This window comes from Diachasma alloeum, unplaced genomic scaffold (genome assembly GCF_001412515.2).
Source record: "Diachasma alloeum isolate Michigan unplaced genomic scaffold, Dall2.0 Dall_scaffold_00364, whole genome shotgun sequence".
NCBI lineage: Eukaryota > Metazoa > Arthropoda > Insecta > Hymenoptera > Braconidae > Diachasma > Diachasma alloeum.
This window is the reverse complement of record NW_021680503.1, coordinates 433,441-454,994: the sequence shown is the minus strand read 5'-3', so window position 1 is coordinate 454,994 and position 21,554 is coordinate 433,441. Positions and strand designations below refer to the sequence as shown.

Below are 21,554 nucleotides of genomic sequence, written 5' to 3'. Positions count from 1 at the left end.
GAGTGAAGAACATGTGGATAAAACGATTGAGCAATACGTGGAGAGGTCACGATTCACAGTTGAACTAACTATGAAGCAAAAGAATGATGGAATCATCACCATTCAAAAATTTGTGTCACCCAATGTGTACAGTACTGAAAGTGTACCACATTCTGTGCCTCCACAAATCAAAGACAAAGTTACATTATTTATTCAGTCGAAAATGTGGATGTGAAATTCAACTGCTGTCAGCCAATGAACAGCTCCTCTGAGATTCTCCATAGGGAGAGAAATGTTCAGTAAAAATTACGGAACTCACAGTTCGCTCGCCGATTACGGAACCGACTCAGAAAATTTAAGTGACGGTATCCTAATGTTTCATAGGAGATTCAGGTAAAGATTACGGAACGCTCTGGAAAAATTGAGTGCCAGTCCTGCAAAATTTCCTACAACCACCTTGCACTCCGGAATTACGAAAAGATCGAGAGGCTATTCTCAGGCGTAATCGTGGTGTCACTCGCCGATGTAATCAATTGTAATTCCAGTGAAATCAATGTAATTATTGTAATAATATGATTACCATATTTGTAATCAAGTTTTGGTAATCAAGTGGTGATCATTTGTAATCATTGTAATCATTTGTAGTCAGTGTAATCTTTCGTAGTTGGTCCTAGTGAGACCGTGAATTTTGTTTTTGAATTTTCGAGCGCGTCATTTCTACCAACGGTAAGTCTCAGAGATCCCTGGATCAATTTTTCTTGGAATCCCAGATGTTTATGGTTCAGAACCTTGCATAGCCAATGCGTTTTGCACAGAACATTTGTCCGTACAAAACTGATTCAACAGAGTTAAAATTTCTTCTTATTCTGGAGAACCAACGACTAAATTATCTCTGAATTATCTGCTGATAAGTTTCATTCTCCATCAATGGTAGATATTCAGTAAATTTATTTTGCTGATAGCACTTATAAATGCCCAAATTTTTAGATGGAGTCATGTAGACTGCATTCCTCTGTTCTAATCCCCGCCCCTCCTTCCTCATTTCTTTGCAGGTTCTAATAATTAATTATTCCATCAATTCATATTTAATAAGAGGCCATATTTTGTGATTTCAACGATTGCACATGTATGATAATCACAGAATGTAATCGACGAAATCATTTGTAATCATGTAATCACATTCTGTGCTCTTGGTAATCACGGTTATCACATAGGCAATGGTAATCAGTGTAATCAGTCCCGTAATCCTGGGTAAACGTTTATATTTTGTAATCGCGGTGTCACCCAATTCGCTTGCGAATAGCTCCTCGGAAAAGATACGTAATTTTTATTGAATATTTCTCTCCATGCACTCAATTCCTCTGAAAGGATCAAAATGTTGGCAGTGACAGTTGCTTTGAAGCTATCAATACTTCTCACTTTACTCCAAGTGAGTTCTCCCGAAGTATTAAGTAAGCTATCAATCTCTCTCAACTACCAGTTATGTCTATAATCACTCAATGATCAATGGTTGCATTACAATGCAGAGTGCAACTTTCCGAGGAACTTCAGCTCAAACGCGTATTCGAATTCGACAACGGATGTTTATGACGCTGAACTGGAAGTGATAATAGATCATGATCATCTCGAGTTCTATGGATATGGGGATAAAAAATTCACCTCAATTCGGGGGAAAGACGTCACCGTCAACATGAATGGTAGGTACAAACGAAATAATATTACACGAAATTGAATGCTGACGAGACTGCGGTGTAGGCTTCTACGACAGTGAATTTTGGTCGGAAAAGATTAGAGTGACTTTCAAAGAAGAACTGACGGGAAATGCAGAGCGAGAACCGGTGGACAATGCTACATATTCGATTTCGAATTGCCGATTGGTTTTGCTGCCGGCAGATAACGAACAGTAAGTCTAAATTCTCCTAATTCCTCGGTGCACACTGAGAGAAATATCGTGATAGTATCACAAAACTAATTTGTTGCGTCAAATATCTCATCTCTTGAGGATAAATTTCTTGGGATAAGAATTTTGGATGATGTGCCAGACAAAGTTAGATTTCTGTGAAGTGTTCGTGACTTGAACATGGATATTTCGCGATAAAGTGAAAATTTCTTGCCACAAGAAATCGTTTTTTTCGCGTCATAAGATGAGAAAATGACTAAAAACATTAAAAGCTTCGATTTAGTGAATCATGAATAGAGATTCGGTGACTTTCATATTCAATGAATGGAGAGTTTATGCAGAGGAAAACCTCCAGATATTAAAAAAAAATTGCAGCCGGCTGTATTTTTTATACAACTGTAATTGTACGTGGATACGTCCATGGTCTTTCGTTCTTTCTCGAATTTCATAGAAACTCCTTGCATTCCCTCGAATTTTCTAGAAACTCCCTGAATTTTCTCGAAATTTCAATGAATTTCTCGAATTACCTTGAACTGTCTAGAATTTTCTAGAATTCCGATAGATGGCGCTGCACATAAGGACCGTTTCCCAAAATGACCCCCCATATTGAAATCATAGACGTATCCACGTCAAGAACCGTCGTTTACGCTCAATCGCGTTGAGCTCCAACTATTCATGTCTTTGAAGCAATATTATCTCATTCCAAAAAATCATCTTTTCATTCACTAACTTCCTCCTTAGCCCGAAGAGCACCGATTTCTTGACTGGAAACTGCCATAAATTGATCAAATATGTATGCGATGTTTTTCGCTCAAGAAATGATTTTTGTGAATAATTTTTTAATAATTATTTTCACATGTATAACCTTTCCGATTTCTACATTTTGCTCCCTTCCGAACCCCGTGCAACTAGGTATAATTGAACATAAATAATAATACCTTTTTATTATCAAAGTAATGCAGTTGAGCGAACTAGAAGTATTAGAAGTATTTTTAAACAAAGAATCTTAGCCTTTGGATATAAAAAATATAGAGAATAAGGCAGCCTTTGGCATGATTTTTGTGATATTATGTCGATTTTTCTCTTAGCGCAATTGATGAGCACATCTTTCCTCAGATTAGCCGCTTCGATGATCGCAAGAAACAGAATCAGAAAATTCGCTGAGACGTGTTTGGAGTACCACCTGTGCCAGGAGTTGCAGCAAATTAATCGTGAGGATTTCATTGAATACTCAAGCAAAAGGAAATTCTGTTTATCGCCCGGAGAGTCCGATTGGTTGGCAAAATCCGTAGCTGGTGCGCAGTACGAGACTGAAATGGATTTCGGACCTTTTCGAGTCAGTTAACGAGTCTTGAAATAGTCATCTCTCATATGATATGATGAAAGGACAGTTTCAACGAATGAAATTTTTTACATTTCAGGACCTCTGGAATAAAATGATGGATGTAGCTCTGAACTATGGGGTGACCAGCGCGAGTGATGAAGACGGCGCAATGAAAATACCAAATATCACCCAAATATTTTCAACTGGCATAGGCTTTTTTGCGTCGAAAGTCAAGGTCGATTTTTTAGACGGAAAACTACGGTAAGAAGATCTGTTACTTTATTTTTTGTTATTTGTCGATAGAAAAGTCAAACAGCCGAGGTCAATCACATTGTAGTATTTTACATGACGTGAATGTCATGATGCGAGTCATAATTTCGTCACGATTTGATAAAATAAGTCAGGATACACTGGCAAAAAATTTTGTTTGATTTTTCCGTGGCAAATCCCGGAAATGTTTATCATGTTATTAAATTTCTACTGAAATTTCAGAATGTATTATCATTGAAAAATTAAATATTCCATTGATTTTCTGTTCGACTTCAGTTGAATTATTCCGTAAAAATTCGGAAAAATCTGGAAAATTTAGGAAAATTTATTCATTTTATTTCTGAATATTTACGTTTCATTGAAAATTCAATCAAGTTGCGAACTTTCCATCTCACTTCCACTGAAACCTCATGAATTCCGTCGAATTCTATCTAAAGCGTGAAATTTCAGAGCCATTTTTCTCCTAAATCGGATTCAATGTTACTCTCATGAGAGTTACTACCATATTTTCCATGAAATTTCGAAAAATTTCTAACAGATACGAACCCTGACGTGACAAATCTATCTTTTCTACGGAACATCTGATAGTAATTGGAATATTTCTAGTGGCCTGATGAACCTCCGCAGACACGGAGACTGGAAAATGACAAAAGCAGGAAACAAATTCACGCTTTCCGTTAGCTTTGGGGTACCAGTCACAGAATACGAATACCCGAAATATGTTGCTCACCTTCTCTTCACTGTTGAAGGCCAACTCAATATGACCATAAGCGAAATTAAATTCAACGCTGCTGTGTCTTTCGACTACTCGCAGCAGCCTTGCGTTCAGAAAGTAGAAAAAATTGAAATAACGGAAATCGGAGATATTAAAGCCAATTTTACGGGTTTGGGGGGTTGGTCAATTGGTTCCTTGAAAAATCATGTTGTTGCCGAGATGTTGGAACGTTCGGTGATTGAAAATACTGAAAAGAATATTCCAAAATCATATTGCGAGATATTGAGACCGGAAACGTAGAAATAGGGAACTTGTATCAGTTTTTAGAATAATAAAACTAGTTATTTAGCGATACGACACATGTAGATCAATATTGAAGTAATGAAATAAAAAAAAAATACCAAAATGAAAAATGAAAATTTCCCCGTGGAAAAAAATCCCTCGTCTAGTATTCGCGCAATATTTTTCCCTGAAAATCACTGAAAAAATATCTCCGACAAAAATGCAAAATAAAGATATTATAATTTTTAACTTTATTGTTAATGTTGGAAAGTATTATATTCTCGTTACTCCTCCAAGTTACACATGATAATGACAATGTAATTTATTCATTCATGATTGGTTGTTTGGAAATATGTTTCTTTTGAACTGGATTGTCTTGGAAGTGTAAGATGATGTTTCGCTGAATGTTGTCAATGTTTTTGTTTTATGAATCTGCGACTTTGTAGGACGAGAATGCTTGTTAATGAAGATTCATTGATTATTGGGGCAAGAGATTAATTCGAATTATTTGGGGGAATTGGTTCGAAAATGTTGACAATTACTTTATTGTATTAACGTCATTTATTTATTATTGATTTATTGAAAAAGTTGAATTCTCATCTGGCGTCTTCAAAGATTAAAGGATGTAATAAATAAAACTGACTTTGGCAATGTGTATTTGTGTAATTGATTTTTACATTCGTAAAGGGAAATAATTCCGGGAATTTGTTTCCGAGGATTTTTTTCGGGGGAAAAAAATCCGGGAACCTGAAAAGTCTAATGACCATTTCTCATGTGCCTCACAACAACAAAAATTATCAAATGTAAACTAAAATAGGCCTTGAAGATCCATTCCAATAACTTTGACATTCCTAAATTAAAGTGTAAATAACTATCACAAAAACACGTGTGAATAGTAAGATTGAGCACAAGGGAAGGTCATGTCTATGAAAAAGAATGATAGAATGGCCTTAGCGTCAAAATTTGTTCTAGATATTTCGTATCTCTATAAATCGAAGACCTAATTTTACTATTTATTCATTTGGAATGTGGGTGTCAAATTCAACTGCCGTCATTCACAAAGCAAATCGTCTCGAATTTGTCGTCTTGAACTCCTCAGTCAATCGTTGTCAAAGGATATAAATGGTGTCGGCGACAGTGCCATTGAAGGCACTGCTACTTGTCGCTCTCCTCCAAGCGACGTCTCCCGAAGTTTTCAGTAAGCTCCTAATTTCTCTCTATAACACTCGATGATCAATATTTCCACGTAATTACAGAATGCAAATGGCCAGGGAACTTTGCGTTGAACCGGTATTCAAATTCCACGAGAAATGTTTACGATGCTGAACTGGAAGTGATTCTGGATTACGATCATCTTAAGTTATATGGACATGGGGAGAAGAGATTCATCACAATATGGGGGAAGGACGTCACCGTCAACATGGCTGGTGAGTACATGCATAAACAATGTGATAAAAAGACTACTATTGCTGAATACTAATATTGCTGCAATAAAGGTTTCTACGAAGATGATATTGGACCCGTGGAAAACAACCCGAAACCTGAAAAGTTCAGAGTCTCTTTCAATGAAGTATTGGCGGGAAATGCGCGGCGAGAGCCACTTGATAATAGCACATACTCGATTTCCGATTGCCGATTGATTTTACTGCCGCCTGACGCAGAAAGGTAACTTCCAATTTTTTTCGTCATTCGTCAAGCAATTTATGCGAATATCACAGGGGAGGATCTAAATTTAGGGGGATGTAGGAGGCGTTGCTCCAGGATAGGCCGGAAATTAATTAGAACAATGATTCTATTAAAACGTCACTAAATTTTTATGGAATTGAACAACTTCGTTAACCGTTATATTTACACTTTGGTTTGAACTAGGTTGTTGAGTGCTTCAAAATATTAATAGAGGTCGATGTACTGAATTGTTAAATAACTGTTGAATGTCTATGATAATTGTTTCTGATAATTCACTGAATTTGAGAAAGCGTACTTTCACGTGATGCTACAATTTAAAACACGTGTGGCCTTCTCAATTGGTAAATTGCTACTTCTTTTCGGGGGTTTCGCGATCCCCTGACCGCTCAATCGAAGGTTCCCGAAGGTGCTCGAAGATTGTGGATAGGACCGACGGTTTGACTGGTAGAGTAAACTGCCCAGTAGATGGACTTGTAAGAAAGCCGCCCGGTAAATAGACGTTTGTTTTTTAGGAATTGACAAGCAAATTGTTCGAATAAAAATTGCTATTCAAGGATTAAGAATCACAACAATTAGTGAAAATTCAAAGCAACAATTCACACTTCAGCATCTTTTTGTGTAATTTCCTATCCAAAAGTAGCTCGTCCATGTACTGTGCAGCTTACCCTATATAGCTACATTTCAAACAAGAGAAAAACTGTTGACAATAAAAGGTGACTAAAAATTATCTAGAAAATCGGCAAAAATTTTACTGTTCGAAAGGTAATCGTGAAGCGAAATTGTAATTCAATAAAAAAAATACTTTGTGCGAAGAATAAAAAAGAATCGTATCCCAAACATCAGTGAAATATTCAGTGTTAACAGTGAAATTTCACTTTCTGTGATCTTTGCTTAGATTACCCACTTCTGTAACAGTGAGAAACAACATTAGAAGATTCGCAGAAACATGTCTGGAGTATCACGTGTGCAAGGATTTCGAGCGAATCGATCTAAAAAAATCGGTTCAAGACTCGAGCAACAAAAAATTTTGCTTCTCGCCCGGAAAGCCTGGTTCGTTGGCAGAAATAAAACCCGACGCGCACGAGATTAAGCTAGATTTCGGACCTTTTCAGGTGATTTGAGGAGTCTTTGAATAGTCTTTCATGTAACACAATGAGGAGATGCTCCAAAGCGCTGAAATCATGTCTTTTTAGGACCTGACGAATAAAATCATAGATGTAGTCCTGAAGAACGCGGTGAAAGATTCTACAGACAAGGACGGTGCATTGATCCTACCAAACATCACGCATAGATGTCCAGCTGGCGTCAACACTCTCGAGATAAGAGGTGGAAAATTCCGGTGAGAATAATCCCATTTAGAAATAATCAATCCACTTTTCTCGGTGAATTTTCAGAGCGAATTCTAATCATTCCAGTGACCTGACGAAGCTCCGCAGATACGGCGATTTGAATATGACGAAAATTGGAAAGAAATTCGTACTCTCCATGGGTTTTAAGCTACCAGTCATAGAATTGGAATTCCCGCAGTACAAATTTACTCATCGACCAGCAACTGTTCGAATCCTTAAGAATGTTATCAATCATGATGACAATGTTTCAAAGCAAGGTCTTGTAAATATAATCGGTCAGCTCAACGTGACTATCGGTGGAATCAAATTGGACACTGCTGTGTCTGCCGACTACTCTCAACAGCCGTGTGCCCAAAAGGTAGAAAAAATTAAAATCGCGAAAATTGGAGACATCAAGGTTGCCCTCACGGGTTTGGGGGCCTTGTCGGGATTGTTTCAAAAGATAGTAAACATGATCACTGATATCTGGCATCGTAGTATTGTCAAGACATTGGAACGTTCGCTGGTAGAGAATGCGCAAAAAGGCATGTCAGAATCGAATTGTGAGAGATTTCGGCCTAAGTGACCAGATGGAAGAATCCTTATAGCATTTGTCAAGAGAATAAAAGTATTGACAAAAAAATTTCACTTTCGGAATTTAAGTTTTCGAGGTGAAACTGTTTCCGATAAGTCTTCGTCAATGGTAAGAGCGCTCGTGAGGCCTCATTACTGGTAACAGTTACTAGTTTCTTTAGTCAACTAGATGGTGAGACATTCAGACCGTAAAAAATGTAGACTTTTGTAACACTTCTTCCGACAAAATAAACCATTGTCATCAGCCAACGTAACACATTGCGTTTTCCGTTAAATAGCTACCATTATTATGAGAAAGTAATAGTGAATGATCGTATTATGCGCCGTGACTTTCTAGTCTGAGTTGTTGAGGCAGATTACGTGTAATATAATACTGCAATCTACTTACGTCTTCGAACACAATCTTTACGATCAACGGGTCAATTGAGACGTAATAAAGCACTGATTTTTGAGAGTAAAAAATATATTTATAACTGATCATCTCGCACTACAGTGGCAGCAACTGGTTCCCCCGCCTCCGCCCCGTCCTCGTTCTTCGGTGAAGAAGACGAGGCAGAAGGAGCAATAATTTCCTCTTCACCTCCAGTAACTCCCTCCCTCCCACCAACTTGACCTTCATCACAGTTTTTAGTTTCACTACTTTGAGACGGAGATAAATTACTATCACCACTGTTAGTGGAGCCCTTCAGCGCAAAGTACTCGTCAACAGAGCCAGTTGGTTTGAATTTATCTTTCGCATCATTATCCTCGTTTACTTTCGGAGTTTCTTTAGGTGAATTATTCAATTTGGATAGTCTCTGCCGTTCTCGCAGACGTTTCCTTATCTCCGATTGAATTTTAGATTCTTTAATTACACTCTGAACATTGTCGGTCTGGTAATAACGACTTGCCCATGTCTCGGCTGACCCCTCATCCTCCCCCTCACCAATTACCTCCTTCACCACCTCTAGTTTCTCCGATTTCTCCTCAACCTGAGGCACACTCTCTTCAGGTTCAATATTGTACATGTCATCAGGATAATCATCCAGATCTATTATTTCCTCGTACTCCCCCAATTTATCATCACTCTGAGGAACAGTTTTCTCCCCAGATTTTTCCCCCCTCTGCTCCCCCTTCCCACCCTGAATTTTTATCTCCTCAGACGAATCAAGTTCCCCCTCCTCAAGCGGTTCAGATTCCTTTTCCTTCGTATTTGCAACCTCTAATATGACATCTGTTGCTTCAGGACATTCAGAGAGGGACTCACTTCTGGCTCGTATCTGACGTCTTCTCTTTAATTTTCTCAGTGTTTGCTTTACCGTTTCTGACGATTCGTTTGATCCAACTGAAGCTTCTTTAATCTCATGCTGAGGGGCACAACTCCCCGTGGAACCAGGCTCTTCAGTTATTGCTGGTGTTTTATGTATTTCGACACTCTTCGCAGTCTCAGGTTCAACAACACGTGGAGGAATAGCCTCCCTGGGAGTCTTCTCCGGGGCTCGTTCACTCTCCAGTTTCTTATTCACTCGTTCATTCAAATTCTCGGATTCACTGTCACTCGATATCAGTTCAATCGTCGGAGTGGGCTTGACGAGGAGCACTACATCCTCGTCCTCACCGATTTTTTCAACTAGAGTCTCGGATGTTTCCATTGGTGCCAGTGCCCTCGAGCTTTCGCCCATCGTTTTATTTTTGACGTTTAGAACTGAATTTAGGGTTGTTTTCAGTGCACTCTTGTTGGAGGCCATTCTCTGCTCGAAGTCTGCGCTGGGGATGATGTCCTCTTTACGAATGAGGGCTCTGATGGCTCGGGCTCGCATCTCTAGCTCCAGGAGGTCCAGGAGGCTCTCCCCCTCCTGCTTTGGGGGCTCATTCTTCTCTTTTTTTATCTTGACGTTTTCGGGCTCTGGGGCACGAATTTTTCCTCTGCGGGGCTTTTCTCTCTCGGGGGGAGGCTTGCTTGGGGCTTTGCTCTTGCGCTTCGTCTTGAGCTTTTTGGATTTAGAGCCTGGGGACAGGGGCTCCTGCTTGACGTTGGCGTCCTCGTCTGTCAGCCACTCTTCTGTGTCGGATATGATCTCTAGGGAGGGACCCGAACCGTCGGAGTCACTGGTGTCAGAGGAACCGGACATTGGTGTACCGTTCAGAATTGACAGTATTCGGGTTTTCGACATACCACACAGCTCACTCGCACACCACTCCTCCAATTCACTCAGCTCCATCTTCTGTAATTGATGATGGGGGGTCATTAATTGCGATGTTGAGAATTTTTCGGGTGAAATTTCTGGGACAGTTCTTTGAAATTTTTAACGAGTTTTAGTTTGACTGATATATCAAGGTATTTGGTCATTTTATTTGATTTTGTCTTTATTTCATTCCTCGGAAATTAAGGATGTTTCGCCGTTTTCAGCAAATCTTATTTTTTCGTGTTCAAGGGAAATTCTATAATTTTTTTGGGTAAGTAAACTTGACTGATAATTTCAGCATAATTTGGTACTGAGAATTCATATTCTCGTTGAAAATTCAAGTAAATTGAGGAATTCTCGTCTTCCTGCTGCATAGAATGATCATAATATTAAATTTCATGATTTTAAATAAATTGTAAATTGAATTCAATTGTCCATGAAATTTCAAACTTTTTTCCAATAGTGTTTATTCATATTGATGTTGATACTGACTATGAAAGAAGGAAAATTACTTACCTTGAGGACCTGTGGCAACATCATCCTGAGTTTTTCAATTTTTACTGATTTGAACAATTGTTTTGCCACTTCTGTACGATTTGACAGGTAATCCTTGATTGGTTTCAAGTCACCATCGCTGCCGCTGTCTTCATCAGATGAAAATGATGAGGTACTGGAGTTGCTGCTTGATACCTTCAATACAAATTGAATTTCCTGAGTATTTGTATTTTCAAAGTAGTTATAAACACTATTTACAGTTCTAAACATCAAAATAGTTATAAACAATTCTTGAATTCTTTAAATTTCTGCAAAAGTTCCTTCAAATCATTAAAAATACAGAAAATTCTTCGATAAAAACATTCAACGACTTCAAGGAATGATTTTATGAGAAATTTATAAAAGAAGCTTACAGGGAATTTTTATAGGGGAAGTTGGGATAAAACGGACACTTGACAAAAAACAATTCTTTCCCTTTGTGACGAGCCTAAACTGAGCTCAATTGATCAATTTGTTTCTGAGTTATGAATAATTTCAAAAAAGTCTAAAGTGACCATTTTACCCCACCCACCCCTACATGAAAATTATTTATGAAATGATTTTCTCCATGAAGAAAAAATCATCCCACTTCATCAACAATTTAAGAAGAAAGAGTCATTGTCACTGTGAATTTTCACAGTGGGACTAGCAGAAGAAATATAAAAAATAAATGAAATATGTAAAATTTATTATGGTTAATTATAAAGAGAAATTGAATTCTTGTGAGGAAGCTAAACTACCCATTTACCGAGACAAAAATACCAAGTGTTACCAAAAATATCGTATGCACTTGTCGAGTATTTCATCTCCTGAAGATTATTTCCCCTTATAACTATAAATAATTCTTCAAAAATGTAAAAAATTCTCCCTTGAAAAATAAATTCTCGATGGATTATAAAATACATCTCCAAACACCCCTCAACAACAATGTTTATTTATTAAAATAAACAACACTAAAAGACACAAGAACGAACTTCAAAAAGAATGCAAAACGTTGTCTGCATGCACCAACAATTCACCTATTTCGCCTCACAACGACAATGAATCCTGTACCTCATCCTTGGACACTGATTTCTTCAGTCTTCCCTTCACGTCACTCATCTTCCCTTCGCAATAATTCTCGTAAATTCCTCTCAACACACTCGTACTCCAGTTCTCACAGTTCACAGCATGTTTATAACCTCAAAACCACTTGTCAGACTCCCAAAAACCCCGTTCCGAGCCAGCAAACGTCCCCCTGACCGCCAGAAGTTAAAAAACCGACTGAAAATAACCCAGGAATTCCCTCCACAGCCCGCGATTCCCTTATCAGCAACCGATACCCGATATCTAGAGCAAAATTTCAGCGCTCCTCCCCCCACACCCGGTGCAATAATCAGTAAAACTGCGCATGCGCGACCGTTTAACATTCAAGAATAAAAAACTGGGGTGGTGGAGTTGAATTCAGTTCTCTAGTGGCCGGTTTGAGAAGGACTGCCACAATAGAGATTGTCTTTTAACAAACTATTTTATCCGGAGCGCCTGCGTATTTTCCTAAATTTTCAGTTAATCGAAACCAAAAATTCGCGTTTTTTAATCAACCACTCAACAATGTCGTACTGCGCTCGTATTTTGCGCGCACAGGTGAGCACAAGTGTCTTAAATACCTCAATATCACGTGCTAATCCTATTAGACAATTTGTATTTTTAAATGTCAAATGATCTATTTATTTTCGCAACGACTGGTTGACGATTATCCCAGAATTATTCTCACGTTGGCGGATACCTCGACCTGAATAAAGGTCTCGACACTTGATCTCGTGCTCCAAAAAACCGGCTCAATATGCAAATATCGGATTTTTTTCATTCGCATTCATGATTTATTGGCAGCGAGCGAATTAATCGTTGAGAAATGATCGATTCGTGTCGGGTTTTTCGGAGCCAAGTGACGGGGACGACTCCTGCTCGACTCTCCAACAATTTTAATGTCGAAATTGGGGGGCGGGGGGGTTGTCACGGTGAAAAAGTCCGGCTATTGCATTAGGGAATAAAAATATTCTCAATCTTACATAACGTTTTGATGTTGCGTATATAGGGAGGCTGTATGATTCTAAGGTTATGTGAGGTGCGGTGGGTGCGCATGACTTGTTTCATGTGTGATAGAGGATTTTTTGAATAATTCGGAAACTCGTTTCGTCGGGAGACCTTTTCGCCCGGAGAGTCACTTGATTTTCGGACACTTTTACTGAATTTACATAGGGGCGGGTGGGGTAAAATGGACACTAGAATTTTGTTAAATTATTCATAACTCAGAAACAAATTTATCAATTGAGCTAAGTTTGGGCTCATCACAAAGGGAAAAAGTTGTTCTTTGTATTGAAAAAAAATTATTAAATTTCACCAACATTTCAACCCCTCATTAACATTTGAAAAAAAATCAAAAGTGTCCGTTTTACCCCAACCTCCCCTATAAATCATCATTTTTGAGGGCTCAAATGTATAGCATCTTAAATGTCAATATTTATCAGAATTTTTTATTATTTCTCTGGGGATTTTTTAGTTCAATGAACAGAATAAATATTTCTTCGAGATTTCCAAAACGAAAAGGTCTATTATTTCTCTGAATTCATAAAAATTTTTTGGGATAAAGACTTATTGCAAACAATGGAGTTCGTTTTCGTTAATTCCATGTTATTTGTAAATGTTAAGTTCATTAGTTAACTGTAAATGTTGATTCAAAATTGTAATTTGAGCATGTGAAATCCTCTATTAAAAAATACGTGAAACATTTTTGATCAATCTATTTTACCAAGCATGTGCTAGACTTGAGAATATTTCAAGTTTATCTTAGCTTATGAATAAAAAACATAAACAACGTGAATTTTTCGTCGTCAAAATTTTTAAAGATCATTTTCTAAAAAAATTTCTTACATCTGAACATAATACAAGCGGACATTAACTCCTGTTTAATGAATAAATGAATACATAATGATCGAAAATAAGATGCAGAAAAGAATGACGAATCATACGCGCGCGAAGCGCGTCCCCTTTTTCTAGTTCAAGAAAAAGAAAATACAAGAAAAGTCAGTCAGGGCCCGAGTTTTATAAATGTTCTGGTTTTCTTGAATTGTACAAACTTGAATTATATACGTCAAATCGTGCTCAATAAATCCACATTTACAAGTGTGAATAGTCATGGACGAAAAAATTTAATAGAAAAACCTATCGAACTCGTTGGAAAATTCTATTGAATTTCTATTGAACTGTTCTATTAGTTTTTAGCCGATTCTATTGAAATGTTCAATAGAAAATATTCAGTAGAAAAAGTCAATAAAATCCTATTTTTCTACATAACTTATTCTATTGAGATATTTTCTATAGAATTTCCTCGGCTCAAATTTTCCAAGTTTTTTCGTTTGATTTTCTTGATAAGAAGAAAAGAAAAATAGAATGAAAAAAACTTATAAAATTTGAGTCGAGCAAATTCCATAGAAAATATATGAAAAGAATAAGTTATATAGAAAAATCGAATTCTGTTGGCTTTTTCTATTGAACATGTCAGTAGAACAGCCAAAAACTAATAGAAAGTTTAATAGAAATTCAATAGAATTTTCTAACGAATTCGATAGATTTTTCTATGAAATGTTTTCGTGCGTGGTATAATGTGGAATTTAAATTGTTCAATGAGAATGGAATAAAATGGACACATTTGACTTTTTTTAAAATATAAACCACTTATTCAATTGTTGATGAAATGGAATAATTTTTTTCTAATGGAAAATAAAATTCGTGAAATGAGCTCCATGGATAAATCTCTTTCCGAGCTATGAATATTTAAAACAAAGTCAAAAGTATCCATATTACCTCATTCTCTCCTACGTACCAATTTAGTAAAATTCAACATGTGTATCGGGTAATTAGAATGTGGGGATTACAATTCCTAGAGAATGTCTCAATGCAAAATATCACATGTATCAAAAAAATGAAGGGACTTAATTCTGTATAAACTGGAATTTTCTCCATGAAATTGTCTTTCTGTTGAGCATTCATTCATTCGTATCATGCAAAATGCCCTCGATATCTTTATCATGAATACCACAAATGATGATTCCTTGATAACAGAGATAATCGATCGGTAGAATTGATCGAGGAAGGCTCTCACACCATCATCATCGAATATGATTGATGATGTTTTTTTGTGATGCAGCGACTCACTGGAATCGCTGCTGATATCCAACAAAGATGCTTCAGCATGAGTCCCCTGAGCTTTGCTGCCGCCAAGGTGGCGATGTCAAAATTCGATCAGAGTGCATACCTTCCGTATGACAAGCTCGATGAGAACCTCAGAGTCGTCAAGAAAAGGTAACTCGAATGGGATCAAACTTTATATACTGTAAAAAAGAGATAAAAACGTGATTAATTAATTCTGAAATTTTCTGGAATAATAAATCTGTGGTTGAATGACCCAATTTTGATCAAGCAAGTCTCATTTCAAACAATCAAGCCAGAAAAAATATCATTTGTTTATTTCATCCTCTTCTTCGATAATTTTTTTTTTAAAGGAAATATTGGGAAATTTATTCTTCAGTTGAAGAGATTCTCTACTAGAAACGTTTCTCATGATTTCATAATAAAATTGTTTGTTGTCGAGGTCATTTGATGCTGAAGAATGAACAGAGAATTGTTTAATTACGTTTTGTTGATTCAGTTTCCCATGCAATTCGAGTGAATAATGAAATTTGTTGGGAATTCAAGGCTGGGACGACCTTTAACTCTCTCGGAGAAGGTACTGTACTCTCATCTCGATGAGCCTGACAAGCAGGAGATCGTCAGGGGGACGAGTTACCTGAGGTTGAGGCCAGATCGTGTGGCTATGCAGGATGCTACAGCACAGATGGCTATGTTACAATTTATCAGCTCTGGTACATAAATTCACTATCACTAGATGAAAAGATAACAAACTTGAATCAAGAATTTTAGAATTATTGATTCAAGAATGTTTTTCAATTAAAAAACAATTGGTGTTGCCTGAGAAATGAGTATTTTTAATTGAAAAATATTTATCTTATTTTCAAATGAAGAAATTTATGTTTTCCACTCAAAAGTTCTTCATATATAAGAATTAAAAAATCGAGAATTATGTCACAGATACAAAATATTTAGAATAAAAGAACTTGAATAATTATTAAAGAACCAGTAAATTTTCAATCCATAAAATATCATACTAGATCCAGGAATTTTTCTATCTTTAAATTAACAATTTGTGAAAATAATTACTTTATTAATTTATGAAATTGATGAATCCAATGTAAAAACTAAGGATTTCCGTATTCTCCCTGACATAATTCACGAATTAAAAAAGCTAGAATGATGTCACAGATACAAAGTATTTAAAATAAATGAATTGGACTGCAACATAATTACTAAAGGAGTAGTAAATTTCCAAATCAGAATATATCATACTTAGTCCAAAAAATTTAACGTCTATAAATTAATAATTTGTGAAAATGATAAATTTTTAATTCCCCTGACCCCCCAGGACTGCCCAAGGTAGCTGTACCATCGACAATCCACTGCGATCACTTGATTGAGGCCCAAGTGGGTGGTGACAAGGATCTGGCGCGTGCCAAGGACACAAACAAAGAGGTCTACAACTTCCTGCAAAGCGCAGGAGCCAAATACGGCGTAGGATTCTGGAACCCAGGCTCTGGAATCATCCACCAGATAATCCTCGAGAACTACGCCTTCCCAGGTCTCTTGATGATCGGCACAGACTCGCACACACCCAACGGTGGAGGTCTGGGTGGTCTCTGTATTGGAGTCGGTGGTGCCGACGCAGTGGACGTCATGGCGAACATTCCCTGGGAGCTGAAATGCCCGAAAGTAATCGGAGTCAAGTTGACGGGAGAGCTCAAGGGCTGGACCAGCCCCAAGGACATCATCCTCAAGGTTGCTGGCATCTTAACGGTGAAGGGAGGCACTGGCGCCATTGTCGAATACTTTGGACCTGGTGTGGACTCTATCAGCTGCACGGGAATGGCCACAATCTGCAACATGGGCGCTGAAATTGGCGCCACAACCTCGGTATTCCCCTACAACTACAGAATGCAGGACTATCTGAAGGCAACTGAACGTGCGGACATTGCAGCTGCTGCTGACATGTTCAAAACTAGTCTCTTGAGTGCTGATCCCAACGCTAAGTACGATCAAATTATTGAGCTCGATCTCACGACCCTGGAGCCACATGTCAATGGGCCATTCACACCTGATCTTGCCAATCCCATCTCGAAATTGGGAGCTATTGCCAAGCAGAATGGCTGGCCCAATGAAATTAAGGTTTGTCGGTTTTCAATTGTTATCTTCAATTTTGGGGAAAAGATGAAATTGCGGTGGGCTTGGAGTTTTTAGGAAAAAATCATGAAGTTTCACGGCCAAAAAGTTGCATTTTCCTGGGTTCTCTTAATTCTCATGGAATAATTGAACAATTTACACTTTCCATTGATTTTTACTTCCGAATGAAAACTTTGTTCAAGTTTAAAATTTGGATTTTTTGTGTTATATTATAAATGTAGGTATTGTTGAGTCCTATCCATCGTCATTAATTAAAATTCAATTCATCGATTAGTTTTTTAATTTTCGAATTTTTTCGAAAATCGGTTATCCCACGATAACTAAAAAAAATGTTCTGAATTGATTGAATGATGGTTTAAACAATCTGTTTGGATGTCTTTTTAACCGAGTTCGAAGATGAAGGCGATAGCAATAATCGTTATTTTTATTTATTTGAACATTTTCAAAAATTTGGTATTTTTTGAAAATCAGAATTCCGGGGATGTCTTTGAATATCATGCTTCAAATGAATTCAATCACAACTTAAAATGTTTGTTTTAATGCCATTAAGTTAAGTTAAAAGATGATTACGATAGCTATATTGGTTGATTTGAATTTTATGATGATTGTTGAAAATTTCGGATTTTTCATGAATTTCCCTGAAAATGAGATTTCTGATGATTTCTTCAAATGTGATGTTTCAAATGCATTCTTGTATGTGTAAATAAAATTTTTCTATTAACATTCTATCGAAGGGCTGAGGGGAGAGATAGAATCGCAAAAAAGACAATCGGTTGTATAGAAGAAAGGGATAATGAGAATAATAATGATGATAACATTCAACTAAGTTGAGAATTTGACAAAATTAGTTAAAAACAAATCTCATTTAATAGGATAAAATGGAATAAACAGTGAATTATACATGATAAAAGGAAACAACGTGCAAAATAACCATTTGGAAGCATATTGCTAATTTATTAGCAAAAATAATTATACTATATGCAATACAAGAGCAATTTCCCACTTGTTTAATGAAGTTTTGAATTTTCAATTACAGAAAGTCTAAATATTTCAAATAATTACAGGTCGGACTGATCGGTTCCTGTACGAACAGCTCTTACGAGGACATGGCGAGGTGCGCAAACATCGCCAAACAGGCGTTGAAGCATGGAATTAAATCCAAATCCACATTCAACGTGACTCCTGGGTCCGAGCAGATTCGGGCGACAATCGAGAGGGATGGAATTGCTCAGACTCTCAGAGAATTCGGGGGGATTGTGCTGGCTAATGCCTGCGGTCCCTGTATCGGCCAGTGGGACAGGCAGGACATCAAGAAGGGGGATAAGAACACCATTGTCACTTCGTACAATCGTAATTTCACCGGGCGAAATGACGCCAATCCTGCCACTCACGCCTTCGTGACGAGCCCTGAGCTTGTTACAGCACTTTCGATCGCTGGGCGCCTCGATTTCAATCCACTGAGTGATAAGCTGAAGGGGAAGGATGGAAAGGAGTTCTTGTTGGATAATCCTTATGGTAATTAATGAGTGGAATTTTTTCGGGGAATTAATTCCGAAAGTTTTCCAAATTTTCTATTCAGGTCTCGACGTTTCATGCGATTTTTTTGCCTTCATTTATTTTGAATCATTCTGACCCTCGTGACCCTAAAAAAAATATATATCAGCTATATGGTCAGTTTTTGGTGATTGTTGAATTATTTAGGAGATGAGGGACATTTTACTCTGACATTTTACTTTGAATTGAACATTTATTCTGATTTTTTTAAACAGATAAAAAACTAACATAATTATCACTAATTAAATTCAAAGATCCCGTCAATTATTGAATTATTGTAGTAATGAATAGTGTTGGGTGAAAGATCCTGTTGAGGTGTCTCAGAAAGTTATTAATTCTTCAAATAAATGAAGAATTACGAAAACTATTCTTCTCCAATTAACAAAAAATGATGAAATTGGTCCATTAGGAAAAAAAAATCATTTGAATAATGTTCCCAGGTGACGAGCTTCCATCCCGAGGCTTCGACCCTGGCCAGGAGACCTACAATGCCCCACCAGCTGACGGTAGCAAGGTAAAGGTCGACGTGGACCCCAAGTCCCAGAGATTGCAGCTTCTTGAACCTTTCGACAAATGGGACGGCAAGGACCTCACTGATTTGACAGTTCTCATCAAGGTCAAAGGAAAGTGCACTACTGATCACATCTCAGCGGCTGGACCATGGCTGAAGTATCGAGGTCATCTTGACAATATCTCCAACAACATGTTCATTGGGTAAATAAATTTTGAATTCTTCGCATTTTATTGAAAATTAAATTATTTAATTATTATCATGAAATAATTTTCATAATTTAATTTTTAATAAAATGCAAAGAATTAAAAATTTAATTAATAATAAATTAATGATAATAATTGAATAATAATTAATAATTTATTATTATTGATTATTATGTCATTATTTTCTATTTTTATTGAAATTAAATTGCAAAAAAATGAAGTTTCTTCTGAAAATTTCATCAACAAAGGATCGAAATCATATTATAAATGCCAGTGAACCATTTTTTATCGTAAATATTCAACTCTCTGAGAGCTCAAGTGAATCAATTTCTATTTCGTTAACATCAGAATTCAATTTCGTGATGAAAACTTATATAAATTGACTTTTAATCATCAAACTAGTCAACTTGTTTCCGTAAATACTTCAATAATGCCCCTCGAAACTGTACGAAAATTACTTTCACATCACTCCACGCTCGATTTTCCCCCGCAGGGCTGTCAACGCTGAGAATGGTGAAGTGAATAAAATAAAAAATCAACTGACCGGTGAGTGGGCTGGTGTGCCAGACGTGGCCCGTCATTACAAGAAGAATGGAGTAAGATGGTGCGCAGTTGGTGACGAGAATTACGGAGAGGGCTCGTCTCGGGAGCATGCCGCCCTGGAGCCACGCCACCTTGGTGGACGTGCCATAATTGTCAAAAGTTTTGCACGTATTCACGAGACAAATCTCAAGAAACAGGGCATGCTGCCACTTACATTTGCAAATGCCAGTGATTATGACAAGGTTCAGCCAACTGATAAGATCAGCCTTCTGGGACTGAAGGATCTTGCGCCTGGAAAGGTACGACATTATCTCTTTATTCAGTAGTTTGAGAGGAAATTCCTCGAAAAAATTTTCCCCTAACAGATTTTTCCCAAGAAAAAAAGCATCTGAAATTTCCCTTGAAAATAAAAAAAGCCAATGTTTGTCATTAATTTTTTCATTTTTTTCCACTCAATGATCATTTTTCGGACAAAAAATGACGAAGAGAAAATTTCCGGGAATTATCTGCAACGGAAAAAACCTCTGGAGAAGACTCTGAATGCAAAATTAAAGAGTTAAAAAGACCCCGCACACAGCTCTTGCCAAAAGCAAAAAAAAATAGTTAATCATCTCCCTATCCTTTCCTTTGAAACGATCCCCAAAGACTAATTCAAATTTCCCCTTCAATTCCAGCCCGTAAAAGCAGAGATCAAACATGCAGATGGAAAAGTAGACACAATTACCCTCAATCACACCCTCAACGAGCAGCAAATAGGATGGTTCAAAGCTGGATCAGCCCTCAACCGTATGAAGGAGATAGCCAGTGGCCGTTAGAAAACCCACCATCACCAAGCGAAATTCAATAAAAGAACACTGATGAAAGCCAAACAAGCACGCAGTCGACTCCGCGTAGGTTGATATTTAGATTACAAGCGAATTATAAATAAAGATTAATGAAAGGTATACTGGAAGAGTCACAGTGTCCGCGAGTTGGTGAATAGTCCACGAGAGTAATAATAAACGATTGATGAAGCCACGTAGTCAGATGAGGAGAAAATTATCGAAACAATAATGTAAAAAACGCAACAGAATGCTCGAAACAATGACGATGAGTCGTTTCAGGATTTGAAAAAGAGAATATGATTTTGTATTAGGACAATAACAGCATCGAATCGCCTTTGTATCTTTTCACTTCATCAATTCAACGATTTTTATCGACAAAAATCACGCGCTCATTTGACGTCTCGAGGGATTGGGGGCATCGACGTGTCCATCATCAGCCTCGTCGTCGATTCCTCTGACCCCTCGACGTCAACAAGATAAATTATACCATTGAAAATTATGTTGCCATGCAATCGGTGATCGTGTACATGAAAATTCTATGACGTGAGTTTTTTTAATTAGATTATATACATAAAGATCATTGTTAGATCGAATGAGCTTGTACATTATTGATTATGCATTGTCATTTAGGAATACGTTTGATGGCTTTAACGAGTCATGATGAATTCCAGTTTAAGGAAAAATGAAAGCCAAAAGTGAAATAATAAAAGTGAAAATGAAAAAAGTGTTTAATTTACTGGGGGGCACCAGTTGGACCGTGCGGTTGTCGTTGGCATGGCAACGGCGTGGGTAAACAATGGATATGCCAT

At 37.3% G+C, this 21,554-nt stretch overlaps 2 protein-coding genes across 2 annotated transcripts; one reads left to right on the top strand and one right to left on the bottom strand.

Annotated features, from left to right (window-relative positions):
- Nucleotides 1-8,545: 8,545 nt before the first annotated feature.
- On the bottom strand, nt 8,546-12,218 carry LOC107041368 (muscle M-line assembly protein unc-89). The gene is made up of 3 exons (XM_015261890.2): nt 11,831-12,218; nt 10,760-10,933; nt 8,546-10,282 (listed from the first exon to the last, which is right to left on the bottom strand). Exons 1-3 carry the CDS (start codon nt 11,876-11,878, stop codon nt 8,546-8,548), a joined length of 1,959 nt encoding a protein of 652 aa, XP_015117376.1. The 5' UTR covers nt 11,879-12,218.
- LOC107041405 (aconitate hydratase, mitochondrial) lies at nt 12,205-21,469 on the top strand. Its single transcript, XM_015261964.2, has 8 exons — nt 12,205-12,400; nt 14,964-15,118; nt 15,512-15,678; nt 16,296-17,092; nt 18,172-18,622; nt 19,102-19,375; nt 19,872-20,220; nt 20,596-21,469. Exons 1-8 carry the CDS (start codon nt 12,368-12,370, stop codon nt 20,734-20,736), a joined length of 2,367 nt encoding a protein of 788 aa, XP_015117450.1. The 5' UTR covers nt 12,205-12,367; the 3' UTR covers nt 20,737-21,469.
- Nucleotides 21,470-21,554: the final 85 nt, after the last annotated feature.

Coding starts and splice junctions, on each gene's coding strand:
- LOC107041368 (XM_015261890.2), bottom strand. CDS start 11,878: ATGAGTGACGTGAAGGGAAGACTGAAGAAATCAGTGTCCAAGGATGAG. Junction 10,934..11,830: donor AATCAGTGTCCAAGGATGAG/GTACAGGATTCA, acceptor TTTGTATTGAAG/GTATCAAGCAGCAACTCCAG. Junction 10,283..10,759: donor TGTTGCCACAGGTCCTCAAG/GTAAGTAATTTT, acceptor CATCAATTACAG/AAGATGGAGCTGAGTGAATT.
- LOC107041405 (XM_015261964.2), top strand. CDS start 12,368: ATGTCGTACTGCGCTCGTATTTTGCGCGCACAG. Junction 12,401..14,963: donor CTCGTATTTTGCGCGCACAG/GTGAGCACAAGT, acceptor TTTGTGATGCAG/CGACTCACTGGAATCGCTGC. Junction 18,623..19,101: donor CTTGTTGGATAATCCTTATG/GTAATTAATGAG, acceptor TAATGTTCCCAG/GTGACGAGCTTCCATCCCGA.